Source organism: Acipenser ruthenus, chromosome 3 (assembly GCF_902713425.1).
Source record: "Acipenser ruthenus chromosome 3, fAciRut3.2 maternal haplotype, whole genome shotgun sequence".
In the NCBI taxonomy this organism is placed as follows: domain Eukaryota; kingdom Metazoa; phylum Chordata; class Actinopteri; order Acipenseriformes; family Acipenseridae; genus Acipenser; species Acipenser ruthenus.
The window spans coordinates 23215560-23229961 of record NC_081191.1 but is presented as its reverse complement, the minus strand read 5'-3'; the positions used below and the strand labels follow the sequence as shown (position 1 = coordinate 23229961).

The 14402-nt window shown below is 40.8% G+C and overlaps 1 protein-coding gene across 3 annotated transcripts in view; it reads left to right on the top strand.

Moving 5' to 3' along the window:
- The window catches only part of LOC117435436 (ATPase family AAA domain-containing protein 2-like), a 28857-nt gene extending 18298 nt beyond the window's left edge, over positions 1 to 10559 (top strand). Inside the window, exons 21-28 of one of the 3 annotated variants that reach the window (XM_034058585.3) lie at positions 175 to 371; positions 650 to 809; positions 2728 to 2850; positions 4100 to 4252; positions 6295 to 6717; positions 8451 to 8581; positions 9516 to 9644; positions 10243 to 10559. In XM_034058585.3, coding sequence (XP_033914476.2) covers positions 175 to 371; positions 650 to 809; positions 2728 to 2850; positions 4100 to 4252; positions 6295 to 6717; positions 8451 to 8581; positions 9516 to 9644; positions 10243 to 10278 — 1352 coding nt within the window. In that variant the 3' untranslated portion in view covers positions 10279 to 10559. Of the gene's footprint in view, positions 1 to 174; positions 372 to 649; positions 810 to 2727; positions 2851 to 4099; positions 4253 to 6291; positions 6718 to 8450; positions 8582 to 9515; positions 9645 to 10242 lie in introns of all 3 variants that reach the window. The other 2 variants (XM_034058584.3, XM_034058586.3) reach the window with 2 other exon arrangements.
- Positions 10560 to 14402: the final 3843 nt, after the last annotated feature.

The following is a 14402-nucleotide window of genomic DNA, read 5'->3' as shown; positions in this document are numbered from 1 at the left end:
ACAGTAAGCTTAACAGGCTACTAGTTTGCTAAATGCAGTAGTGCACCATGTTATTTTCAATTGAATTAAAATGCTGACTTTACTTTGCAAGTATTGGCTCATAACACCTGAACAAAGTTAAAATATACAATCCTGTAAAGAGCGCTTTTCTCTCCGTCACATCTCCATACATAGTGCAGAAGGCGATGGAGGTACTGCCCTTGGCTCCTCCGGTCCACCCTCGGCAGCTGACGGAGCAAGAACTTCGTCGGCTGGAGGAGCAGGAGGAGGACACATTGAGGGAGCTGCGGATCTTCCTCCGCAACGTCACCAGCCGCCTTACCATGGACAAGCGATTCCGAGCCTTCACCAAGCCTGTTGACCTTGAAGAGGTATACCAGCATCCATGCTACAATGGATATAGCAACACAATGCACCTACCCTGGGCTAACTGCAGAATTGGTGATGGAAGTGGTAGTATTGCTTATAGTCCAGGGGAAAGGTTACGTTTTAATTAACCAGTAGTAATAGATCCATTTAAAGTTAATTGGCTTATAGCTACCATGAAAGGTTATGTGTTTGTCAAGTCTAATGTAGAGGAACCTTTCAGTAATGTTTAGCAGTCAGAAATGTGTTTCTCTGTTGACTGCAGTTGGTTTTAATGTTTTAGGTTGATGATTACTGCCAGGTTATCAAGCAACCCATGGACCTCTCTACTGTCCTTAGAAAAATTGACATGCATAAGTACAGTACTGTGAAGGAATATCTTTGTGATGTAGACCTGATCTGCAGTAACGCATTGGAATACAATCCAGACAAAGATCCTACAGGTATCTTTTTTTCTACTTCTCCTTAATTTGTTTTCATATGTAAGGAAGCAAATCTGGTAACTCGTACCAATTAACACTACAGGCAATGCCATTCATGTCATTGAAACCGGTTAGACACAATAACACTTCATGTGACTTACTGTTGAATCCGATAACAGCTAACTGGTGTGAGTAGATGCTGAAAGGGATTGCACAGTAAAAAATTGCTTTGTCACTGCCAGTTTGTCAATCCATATCGGTGATACAGACCACAAATATTTCTGATGTCTTTTGTGATTCACTTGGTTAATTGGTGTCCTCCAAAAAAGTGTGTGTGTCTGTGTTATCTATCTATCTATCTATCTATACAGGCTGTCTTTAAAAACACTGACCCAACACCAAAACTTTAATTTTTGACGCCGTTGCTCACATTTATTTACAATAAACAAAAAGCAAAACAAAAGCCTAACTCCTGAACGGAGCGCTAACTAAACTTTTCTTGATCGGCCCTCACTAACACGCTAGACGGCTATGCCATTTACCAGCAACCAAACAAGTGCACACACAGGTCTCACCAGCACATGTAGCTTCACAGCCTGGCACACAGCCCTGACTGCAGAGTTTCCAAGCCTTTTATGCAGGGGCCTCATAAATTCAATTGGAGCAGGTGTGCCCCTCTGGCTCCTCCCCCTACTCTGCCACTAATATATATATATATCATTAATTATACAGTTGTAGTCAAAAGTTTACATACCCCAATGGAAATTTAATTTCTAGAAATTTTCGGGGGGCTCCTGAGTGACGCATCCAGTAATGGCGCTCCACGTGGAGTGCAGGATGCGCTCTATAGTCTGGACGTCGCAAGTTCGAGTCCACTCTATTCCTTTGCCGACCGAGGACGGGAGCTTCCAGGGGGCGGCACTCAATTGGCCGAGCGCCGCCCAGGGGGAGGGAGGGCTAGGTCGGCCAGGGTGTCCTCGGCTCACCGCGCACCAGCAACCCCTGTAGTCTGGCTGGGCACCTGCGGGCTTGCATGTAAGCTGCCCGAGAGCTGCTTGTCCTTCGACGCTGTAGCTCTTGTGTGAAAAAAAGCGGTTGGCTGACGGCACACGCTTCGGAGGACAGCGTGTGTTCGTCTTCACCCTCCCGAGTCAGTGCAGGGGTGGTGAAAATAATAAAAATAAAATTGGCAACGACTAAATTTCTCAAACAGTTATAGGAAAAATCTTAATACTAGATTATATTTTTATATATATATATATATATATATATATATATTTTTTTTTTTAAACCTTCCCAACCACTCTTTTTTTTTTTTTTTTTTTCATGATGGCTCTGAAGGTGCTTTGTTTGTAACTTGAGGATCTTTCACGTTGTTAGTGAGGGTTTATGTAGCATGACTTTTGTTATAAATGTCAACAATAATTTTATAACAAAACTTAAACTCAACCTACCTTTTTAAATCATTCTTTATGGGCAAGGGTTGTGTTAAGTATGTGAACATTTGCGAACGTATAGACCTCTGCAGTATGTTGGTTTATGTTCAAGAGAAGTAAAAATGTTTGCAAACTATTGCGCAGTTCAACTCCGCCTAGAATTGAGAATCACTGAGATACAGAATGTTTGCCACTATTGTGATGCAACCTATAATGTCACACTATTATAAACTCCATGGATATAATTGTACCAAATCGATATGTTGCTTAATCATTCTATAGGTGGAATAAAATGACCTAATAATGCAGTTACATCATTTGCTTATTCCTCCCAACAGCAGCTAGATAATCAACTAAACTCTTAACTGTTAATGAACCTCTTAAGACTTCATGTGTGCTATTTACACTTAGCTGTCCTAGGGAAGTGAGGGAGCAGTTATTACTAATTAATACATTATCTTCCAGTAACCCAGTTGTCACCTGCTGTTTTGGGTGTTTTACAGATCGTTTAATCAGGCACAGAGCCTGTGCTCTAAAGGACACCACTCATGCTATCATCAAAGAAGAACTTGATGAGGAATTTGAGAAGATTTGTGAAGGAATACAAGAATCACGCCAAAAAAGAGGTATAACGTTTGCTTACCATAAATGTGTCGTGTTTAATTTTGGTTAGGAATAACAAGCATCTCTGATTTGAGTAATAACATGCCTCAAATCTGCATTAATAATGTTGTGATGCTGCTAAAGTGTTTTAAATTTCCAAAACAAAGTTAATATTTGGACCACAAAGGGTGATTAGGTGGGAGGTTCAGGATTAATCCTAGGAAGTCAGGCTTTAATTCTCATATAAAGCAAGCATACAGTATGTTCCACTATATTGTAGTGCTGGGACGAACATGAAATGTTCATGTTTGGATATTCGTTCAAGATTTAGATATTCGTTCGGATATACGTTAATTTTCAAAACGTTATCAAAGCCATTATATGTGACACTATTAAAGTTGAAAAATATCCCAGAAGTAAGAAAGGCCTTACTTTACCCTTTTGACTTAACTACAAAACAAAGAAAGTAATACAGTAGTTAAATCTTGTGTGTATTTCAATTAAAAATAAAGTAGATAACGCATTTTTTAAAAAAAATCCCTGCCATTGTTGTGTCTTTGCAATAAACAAAGTGACCATATACATGATTTCATAAAGTAATAACATTAGTTTAACGTGAATAAACACTTCAAATAAAATTAAACTTGAAAAGGGGGGCATTGTACAATGAGAAATATTTACACGGTTTTTATTTCTTTTTTTGCATTCCACTTAACAAACTGGGATTGTGTCATGAAAGCACTGATTTACTAGGAGTTATTTCTTTTGCAAGTATGACCTGTATCATATTTTTATTGTAGCGTCAGTAAGAATCCAGGGGTACAACTTTTATCTTCCAAAATAGATCACTCTTTTATTTAGCAAATAGTGAACAGCAATACTTACCAGCATGTGGGGCTGATCTTAGCTTAGTCAGGGCGCACCAGGAGAACGCCCCCCACTGCTCTGCATCTGCCAGTAGGGTGCCGGTATGACACATGCCCCCTCTCCCCACTCACAGCAACAGCAGTGACAACGGCAAGCAGGTGACAAGTAAGGGAAAGTGAGCAGTGGCTCCAGCAGAGTAAATCCCGCCACCGGCCTCTGCGACAATATACTGTATATAAAATCTCACACAGATAAATTTTTTTGCCTTGCAATACATGTAAAAATGTTTATTCAGATATTTATCCCAGCACTACTATAGCGTGTCTTCTTAGACATTGCTCATGATGCTGATGGCTCTGATTTTGCGTGAATAACTTTTTTCTTGTTTGTTTTTTAAACCTGAAGGTTGCCCGGATTCGAAGTTTGCACCTTCCTATTACAAAGTGCAGTCAAAGCAAACTACTGCTGTTGATCTGAGGAAAAGTGATGCAGATGTACCCAAGGAAGCTAAACCCAAAGTACCAGCTAAACCTATGGCAGCAAGTACTCCATCTACATGTGAGATTTTGATTTCTGTGTACCGTATATCAAAATTAATGTTTGCATTGTTTTCTATATTGAGATTAATGTCGGACAAAGCTCGTAATAAGCTCAGTAATAGTAAATTAACATCATAAATAAGCAGGACAGCCCTTCTCAGTTATTGGCTATAGCATAGACCACATGTGGAATGAGTAAATCAAGAAAATGCTTTGTACTTGGCATTTAGTAAGCAAATTACTAACTCCATGCATTTATCCTCCTTAGTCTTTGTATCCATTTAAATAGATGTTTGGATTTTAAGTATAAATCATAAACTGTAGGTTTTTAGGTGCTGGAACCTAAAATGCATTTATGGAACCTCCTGGTGTGGTTTATATGGTATAAAACTGTATTTGTTAATCTTTGGAAGCACTAAAGTATGACCAATTTATGCCTTTTAAGTCAGTGGTAGGCAACCTTGGCTATTCCAAGCCATCCCACTGCAGGACACCAACAGGGCCAATTAAATAATTAAGGGTCTGGTTGTAACAAGGTCCTACAATGGAATGGATTGAAAAAACCAAGGTTATCTACCCCTGATTTTTAAAGGGATATCTTGCCCCATGGAAGTAAATGTTTCAACTCGCGTAACAGGGGACCCTCGGGTCTGAGGAGGTTATGTAAAGGAGGATTTATAAATGACTACCACAATAAACTGTGTAGAGGGACCTGTAGCCCACACACTAAGGGATAAACTGGAGAACTACAGATGTCACATGCTTTTCTAAGTAAATGGATCCAGACTACTAAACGGTGGCGTGTTTTTAAGTTCTTGTCAATTTTATTTATTTCTTTTAATTTAATTTTTTTATGCAATGGGTTAACCACAAACTAGGTTTTTTATTGTTATACTGGGGTTTATGTTACTGACGGCTTGTTTCATGAATTGCTTATTGGTCACGTTTTAATTTAATCTCTGAGGTAATAATAGAAACAGTAGAATGTTTACTAGGGCACACAACACTTCTTAATGGATGGCTTCTTTCACCTGACATCCTCCAAATAACTTTATATTTCAGAGATCAGTAAAATAAACTCAATTTCCAAAATAACTTTACATAGTTTCCAGAGTAGACAGGAAGAACAAGAACAGGTGAACAGATTTACAAGAAATTTAAAATAGTCAAAAGGCATCTTTTTACACAGAAAGCACATTGTATTGCAAAGTACTTCTTTTACTGTAGGAGTCTCTACTTCGCTGTCCTTTTTAAGTTTGCCTGCAACCAATTTCCTAATTGAGTATCAAACCAGTTATCTACAATATTTAATGCATTGAGAACACTGTTATTCACAATCATGAAGAGGAGAGCATGTGTTATTGGGTGGCAAGCTAAGTGAACTGAGGATTCACATAGGGCACCAGGGCTATTACTTGTTAAATGAATCATTTGAGTTTCAAAATAAAAGCGATGGCAGTAGATTTAATTATTGTTGCATTATACTTGGGGATTCTGTTTTTATTTTCATTTTTCGATGCTTTTTAGTTTTGAATTATATGTGAATCTAATGTAATATAGCTTGACGTCTTGAGTGCAAGAAAGTCTTGTTTTAGATCTCGCAAGCGTGTTACAATCCTCCAATAGAAATGTTAGAATTTGCTGCCACTCAGTAGTTGGGGTGGGTTTAAAATATTAAGAATGAATCAATGCAAGATACAAGTCAGGAAGGAGGTACATTACCCAACTTTTTTTGTAGGTATTTTTAATTAATGGGGAAAGGGGTGTTCCGGTGTATACACAGTTTTTCATTTTTTTGGTATTGGGAGGTTGTGTTTTATCAGTTAAAAACAAAAATCAGAAGCCCGGGTTTTATTTTGCATGCTGAATTTATACAAAAAAATTATTTATGTAGATCCGTCAATTTTTTTTTTTTTTTTTATATAGAAAATAATTACATAATTATTAATTTGTTTGTTAAATAATTTTGCGGCCAGGAAAACCCATTGAAAACAATCTGTAAAATAGGATGGACCTGCTAAAATTAAGCATAAATTAAGCAAAATGTGTCCTTTGCAGCAGTTTTAAAGAAGCAGCGCAGGCGATGCCGGTGGAGCTGCGGCATTATCACCAAGAAGAGAAAGTTATCCCAGACCCCTAAGGGCGATCAAAGCATAATGGAGGAAGATGATGATGCAGTAAAAGAGATTGAGGAGGGTGAAGGTGGGCTGGAGAATACCAGCGAGTCTAGTCTGGACCAGACAGATGTGGAGATCTGTGGGGACCCTGAGCAGCCTAGGCTCATAGAAAGAGGTCAGGCTGATGGAGCAGTGCCACAAACGAGGGACAATACACCAAGTGGCACACAGACCTTGCTGCCTGAGCCTGCCACTAAGAAGAAAGTCGCTGCTGCACCTGCAGAGAAACCTGCTGGTGCTGTTTCCAATGGAGTGGTCTCTGAGACCGCAGAGACTTGGAGTGACAACGATCAGGAAGGAAACGAAGGTGTGTAGTACACTGGAGCTTGCTGACTGTTTTGGATCTACGCCATTGTTTTCCTCTATTTTGTTTGGAAGTTTTAGTTTATGCACTATTTAAACCCCCTTCTAAGGCCAATATTTTATCAAAATATGCAATTTAACTGATATTCACGTTTATTAAAAAACATAAAAAACAAAGCGAGACTAGATGCAAATATGAACATGATTGCAATACAAATATTTTCCCTACCTTAGCAATACATTAAACAAAAATGTATTAAACTTTTAAGAATGTTTGACACAGTCTTTCTCCATGTCTACCTAGAAAAAAAACAAAAACATTTTGATTGTATGATAAGTACAAATACCACTTAATAAATAATCGAAGTATGCCACATGAACCAGAAGCAGGGGTTCTAGGTGAAGCTATTTTAAATCATTGGGGACAAGTTAAAACACAATTGAAGAACTAGGAGAGAAGAAAGCCAGCTAGCCAGGGAGAAGGGCAGCATCATAATCTTTACCAAGTTAAGTACTGTAAAGACAAGACCAAGATGAGGTGCACTCATAACACACCGCTGGATTTCATCAGAAGCAGCAGACTAGATCAGGGCTACTCCACTTTGAAGGTACTGTGGGCCATTTCAAAATCTGGCAGAAGAGCTGGGTGCCGCAATAATTGTATATACAGTTTTAAGAAGTGTATATATAGGCTCTGAATTACACATATGTAGGACATACTTATAATACTGTTCAATGTAAAATAGGGAAAAACATTGCTGTTTTAGAAAGAAACGGTGGGATGTTTAAAAATGGGGGTTGACAACGCATCAGGTCATTTGCTTAACAATCGCAATAGTAATCTATTTCCTCCAAATTAACTTGCTCTTAAGACAACGTCACCTCTCTCCTATGCTCAATGATTGTTCAATGTTGTGGCAGCAACCAGTTTTAAGCTCCAATTGCTGCCCACTTCAACTTATTTAACCAAACTATACCGGATGCAAACCTTTTTAACATTACTGTCAACAAACATTTTCATAATAGAAGGAACAAAAAAGCAACAAGCCTAATAACAATGTCAAATGTGTGTTTTTTTAGATAAAAAATCAATAGTAATGACAGCAGACTTATTTACCAATGAAGAAGCATTGTGAAAAAATAAATATATACTTGCCTAATGTGATGTCTGTGTTGGCATTCTCTTCGCCATCTTTTTTTACATCTGGGCAATTCTCTGCTGTAGCTGCACGACCATCATTCAAATAGCTCCCCCCCCCCCCCCCCCCCCAAAAAAAAGCTGTTCAGCACCTTCTTGGAATATTTAAAAACTTCAGGATATGTGTCACTTGGTACATAGGACATCCAGAACTTCCCTATGGTTACCTCATGGTTTGCTTTTGTTACTCCAAAACTTTCTGCAGCGTTTGAAACGGCTTTGACATCAGCATTAAAATGGTTTCTCGACAAGTAAAAGTACTGGCATCAGTGATGATGGGTCATGCAATGTTGTTACTTCTGATTGCAATCTGCCCTTCCACAGTATCCACAAAAACACTTAAATTTAGTGGTGAAAGTCCCCACAAAGAGGGAAAACTGTACAACGCAGGCAGTGAGTAAGTCGGGATTCAAACCAAGACCATTCTGCCTAATTCTGTCCTCGCCTGATTCTTCTTTTAAGAGGATCTTGTGTAAATGCCTTTAGAAGTACAGGTGTATTGATTTAAAGTTATCATTGATTTTTGTGTTTTATTTTAGTGCCTCTGCTGCGTGCAACACGGAGTAGTCGTTCTAAATTGGAACAGCAGCAGTTTATTAACGTGAAGAAAGCCTTGGAGATTCTCTCTGCTCCGACTCCTGATGTTCTTGTTGACCATGACAAGTTAAAGGTATTGCCTGAACATGTTCAATTTCAACCGCCAGCTCCAGAAGTGTTAGGGGTGTGCCGATACTTTTGTCTGCAGTGTTTGTCTGCAGATCTTAAATAAATCCATTCATTAATGTGTTGATTTCAAAACAAGAAACGCTTACGTCACCTTTACAATTGAGTACCAATGGCAATGGCAAGTCACTTCTGCATTGAGTGTATTAAAAGCCGATTTGCAAGTTAATTTCCCTCTTATTCTGGGCGTTGACGTTTTTACTGCTGTACTTAGGCCGTAAACCAGTGGTACTCAACTCTGGCCCTCTAGATCAATTCCAGTCCTGGTCTTTATTCCAACTAGGTCCTAAATTAGTTAATTGCCTCTTAGCAGCTTCAATTAACTACACTAGAACCAGCGTAGAGTAAAAACCTGGACTGGATTGGATCTCGAGGGCCAGAGTTGAGTACCACTGCGTAAAATGACAATGAAAATGATATTGCAAAACTAGCAAATTACTTTTTCTTAAACCTAACCTGAAGAGCTACCGCTGTGGAAACAGATTTTTACATTTTAATTTGCTTGAGAGACAGCCTTATGCATGGCGACTTGGAGGTTTCTGTTTGCACTTTATTTTGTAAAATGAAACGGTTTGTGGAATTATTGCGCAGATTGTGTTTGTTTCTGTAGGTTGTATACGCATATTTGCTTTGTATTTGTAGTGTATAGGCTACGTGCAACTACTGTTAAAATATAAACTGCTAAAAATGTTTGCCTTGCTTCACGGCACCATACATTTTCTGTCTTGGTTACTTTGCTCTTCTCCCACCCCTGCAAACAAGGGAAACCTAGGGAACACATTGTTTTGTGTTAAGTACTTAACACTTTTTTTTATTTTATTCTATTTAATAAATACTTGACAACTTCAAATCAGAAGTTAAATTCTTTGTGTGTTTTTTAGGGTCTGCTGACTAAAGTTATTGCCAAAACTGATGGATATGCTGTGTATCAGCTTGAGAAGCTCTATGCTGTAATCTGTCAGTGTATATACAACCATCGGAAAGATTATGATAAGACCGCACTAATACAGGTATGTTCTCAAAGATTGTGTTTATTGAATTGCTAGTTACATAGTTGTATAATTTTTTTAAATAGTTTATTTTTTCAAGCAATCTCACTACCTGGATATATTTTAATGCTTTTAAGTAATTGGATAGCTGCTTCCTTAAAATATTTCAAGTGATTCTCTGCAGCATAAGAAGCATTTCCATATTTCTTGAAACAACATCTCGGGTGTAAGGAGAAAGTCCTGATTTTTATTACAATTAATGTATGTGCTTTTCAAAAATACATTTACATGCCCAATTCTTATGATGGTCCTGAATCTGAACAGCAAACTGTTCTAAATTGGATGAATAAAACAGTATCACTGCAAAGACTGTTCAGTCAGGCTCAACCTCACAAAGGCCACCAGTGTAAATGCATATTTGTACTGTAGTATTTTTCTAATTACTACTGTTGGAGGGTGTTTTTATTTATTCACATTTTTAGAAAAAAAGATTAGCACTATTTATTTATTTTATGAATAAAGAAAACCTATTGTAGCTTTGGTTATTGGAGAATTATAATATTTGTAATCAAATAGATTATTTAAAATGTATAATTGTAATTTTTTTTGTTTGTTTCAGGAAATGCAGAAAGAAATTGACAACTTCATATCATAAGCTGGTTGTTTCAAAATAAAGTGATGCTTTTTTCCCCTTCTATTAATTCACATTGTACAAAGCTTCATTTTAAGTAAAAAAATAATATTGCTATGTTTTTTATTAATCTTCATATACAATGGCTTTAGATAATCTTGATCTTATGGAAGAACTATTATATTGATTAACTTTTTATTAATCTTAATTCTGAATACTTGCTTCTGTTTCTTTTCTTTTTGCAACATTACTTATGTACCCAGATAAACTAGGCATGGAAGAAATAAAGCATTGAACCCCCCCCCCCCCCCCCCCCCCCCATAAAGAACAGAGTAATAAAAGTGGGCTCACACCAGAGAGAACACATGTTACAAAGAAACGGGGAGTGAACAGGTTGATGCATACCTGAATATACAATTTGGATTTCTGACAAATGTACTTATTTCTCAATTGCATTACTTTTACTCCAGTATTTTAAGCACCCCTGTGAATTAATCAATCATATCCTTTTAACTGCTAACACTCAAACCATTAGAGGTGCTGACCTTTTTATTTTCAATATGTTCTTTTTATTTTCAAAATAAAACAGTGCCCTTTGGTATAAACATGTTGTTGTTTCTCATGATGAAGACTTAACCCTTTTTGAGATACTGGCTTCATGCTTGGTATTCTGTGATTCTTGTAGCTCAAGTCTGATAATGGATATTGTACCAGACTACTGCTGCGCTCCAGAGCCAAATCTTGAGAAACCACTTGATGCAGTGACTTCAGATTTGCAGGGTTCTAGGAACATATATTTTATTTTAGTACATTTTTCAAAATTAAACTTTGTAAATTCAACGACAAATGTTTCGGCTTAGTCTTTTTTCATTGTCTTTTAAATTTTGAATTCTAAATGTGTTTGTGCCCTTGACTCTGATTTCTAATGTTATGGCATCCATATATTGTTAGGTTCCCTTTCAATTCAAAGACAACTACCAACCAATACTTTTGGGATATGCCTGCTTTAGGTAGGTATTCGCTGAGCATTTTGCGTCAGAGCTCCCGATTAGGCCCCTCCATGGAGTGACATCCTCGGTCCCGCCTGCCGAGGGAATAAGTAGTCGCTCCGCGGAGCCCACTTCCTTTTTTGCCTCTCACTTACGGTAAGGTACGCTTCAATGTCACTAACCCGAGTGTGTTTTTCGAAAGAGCTCTTCTGAGTTGACTGTAATTCCTTTTGCATTTGTGCTGAGAGCCGGTTTGCTGCTATCGTGGAATCAGTGGCTCCATTTTGAGTGTCTTTTTTCCTTCTTCTTCACGGTCTGCTTCACTTGTGTCGCAGGCCATCTTTCGGCTGTTCGTCGTATGAGTGTGACTGCCGGTGCAGTATTGGTGTGTGAGTGTGTTGTCTTTCAGCCTACACCTTCAGGGAGAACACAGTTCCACCGCCGTGTGTTGCTCCATTGGGGCTGTGCTCTAGCCTGCCACGCTGTTGTAGGCCTCGCTGGCTGCCTCGGCCCACCCACCTCTGAGTTGTGCCTTCAGAAAAAAAAAAAGTGTGTTCTCCCTTCTGTTGTATTCTTTTTCAACTAACTGAGCTCTCGTCCACTGCGGCTTCAGCCTGTGTGTCTCCCCTAGTGCATGCTGCGTGCTTACCAGGTGGCTCAGGGTAGGCACCGCTGCATTAGCAGCCCCCGGTACCTCGGTGCACACTCAGCCCTTGGTACTTTGGTGCCTCGATGTGCAAGGTACTTGGTGCGCATAGCGACGCGGTGCACAAGGCATTCGGTGCACATGGTGCTCGGTGCACACGGCACACACGGTGCTTGATACGCGCAGTACCCTTGGTGCCTTGGTACCTCGGTACATGCAGTGTTTAGGCGCGCCTGTGCTGACACTCGGTGCAGTGCCCAGGATTATATCCCAGCTAACATGTGTTGGTTCCATGCTTGCATGTCCTGCAGGGCGAACGTGCCCCAGGAGGATGGGCATACATTGTGTGCGGTGCTTGGGTGTCCAGCACGCCACTTCAGCCCTAGGGGACGAGACGTTCTGTGACATCTGTGCGGCTTTCCAGCCCCTAATGCTTCGCAAAAGGTTTGACGGCCATGGGAACGTAATGTTCATCTCCTGTGACCGAGCCATCTGAGGCCCTAGGAGCCCCGGTTCCCTCCCCTCCTCCAACTGTCCCAGAGCCCCTCGCAGGGTATCCCCTGCACACAGCCTCAGCTGCCATCCTTTCGCAGCCGCTCCCCATCTCCACAGAAGGCGACGCAGTTCAAGTGCTCGAGACAGGCGAGGGATATCCTGGACAGATGGCCCAGGTCCTGGAGCTGTTGGTGTGGCAGCAGACTGCAGCCACTCCGACTGTGGTTCCGCCATTGCCTGCCTCCCCCAAGGGAGTTCAGAGTGAGCTGGAATCGTTGGGCACGGACGGCAGAGGAGGAGGATGCACTCTCTATAGCGGCTCCTGGAACGAGGACTCCTTCTCCACAGATGGAGGAAGGAGAGGAGTCTGCGCCCTCAACCAAGGCAGAGCCCAGCCCCGAGGTTGAAATATCTCTGCTTCGCCTTTCAGGGGAGCGTATTTGAGTTTTCCATTCTACCTTTCGGCCTCTCCTTAGCCCCCCGCACCTTTTCTAAGTGCATGGAATGCAATCCTAGCTCCCTTGCAGCTGCAAGGGATCAGGGTGCTGAACTACCTGGACGACTGGTTGCTCTGTTCCCAGTCGCAGGAAAGAGCAGTGGCCCACACGGCGACAGTGACAAACCATCTAGCAAGACTGGATCTCAATCTCAACGAGGCCAAGAGTCAATTAATACTGGTGCAGAGTACGGTCTTCTTGGGTCTCCAGCTGGATTCCCTCACCGTGCAAGCCTATCTGTCGGATGACAGAGTAGAGGCTATTCAAAACTGTCTAGCCCTGTTTCACAGGGGTCCACAGTGCAACTGGTGATGTGTCAAAAATTACTGGGTCTGGTGGCCGCAGCCTCATCGGCTTTCCAACTGGGGTTACTGCATATGCACCCCATTCAAGGGTGGCTCAATGCCTTTCGGCTACACCCCAAGCGAGACAGACACCGTTGGCTGACAGTGTCTCGCTCATGTTGGGAAGCCCCCATGCTCTAGCCAACGAATGGCCCAAAGTGGTTTTATACACTTTCCTGCTGATAACGCTGCTCCCTGCTTTCCTCGAAGATCAGGAAAGAGAGAAAGCGACAGTTCTCCTGATGGCCCCCATATGGCCAAGGAGAATCTGGTTTTCGAACGTTTGCCAGCTGCTGCAGGGCCAGCCTTGGGAGATCCTGCTGCGAATAGATCTCCTCCAGACAGGCGCAAGGCACCCTCTGGCACCCAGAACCGGGCAGACTCTAGCTGTGGGTCTGGCCCCTGAATGGGACCGTCTGTCCGTCTTAAGGTTCTCAGATGCAGTAGTTGATATACTGCAGAACGCTAGGGCTTCCTCCAAGAGCATTATATGCTTAACTGTCCTCTGGCGTTAACCTATTTTGCTACTATCTATCTATCTATCTAGCTATCTATCTAGCTATCGCCTATAGAAAGTCTACACCCCCTTGAACTTTTTTCACATTTTGTTGTGTCAGTGCCTCAGTGTTTCATGCTTAAATGAGGATTTTTTTTCCCCACTTATCTACACACCATACTCCACACTGTTAAGGGGGGGAAAAAGTTTTTATTGAGAAAAAAATTATATATTAAATACAAAACTGAAAGATCATAATTGGATAAGTCTCCACCCCCTGAGTTAATACTTGGTGGAAGCACCTTTGGCAGTCTGTTGGGATAGGTCTCTACCAACTTTGCACACCTAGATTTGGCAATATTTGACCATTGTTTACAAAACTGTTCAAGCTCTGTCAAGTTCCTTGGGGAGCGTTGATGGACAGCAATCTTCAAGTCATGCCACAAATTTTCGATTGGATTTAGGTCGGGGCTCTGACTGGGCCACTCAAGGACATTTACCTTTTTGTTCCTTAGCAAATCCAGTGTAGCTTTGGCTGTGTGCTTTGGGTCGTTGTCATGCTGAAAGGTGAACTTCTGTCCCAGTTTCAGCTTTCTTGCAGAGGGCAGCAGGTTTTCCTCAAGGACTTCTCTGTACTTTGCTCCATTCATTTTCCCTTCTATCCTGACAAAAACCCCAGTC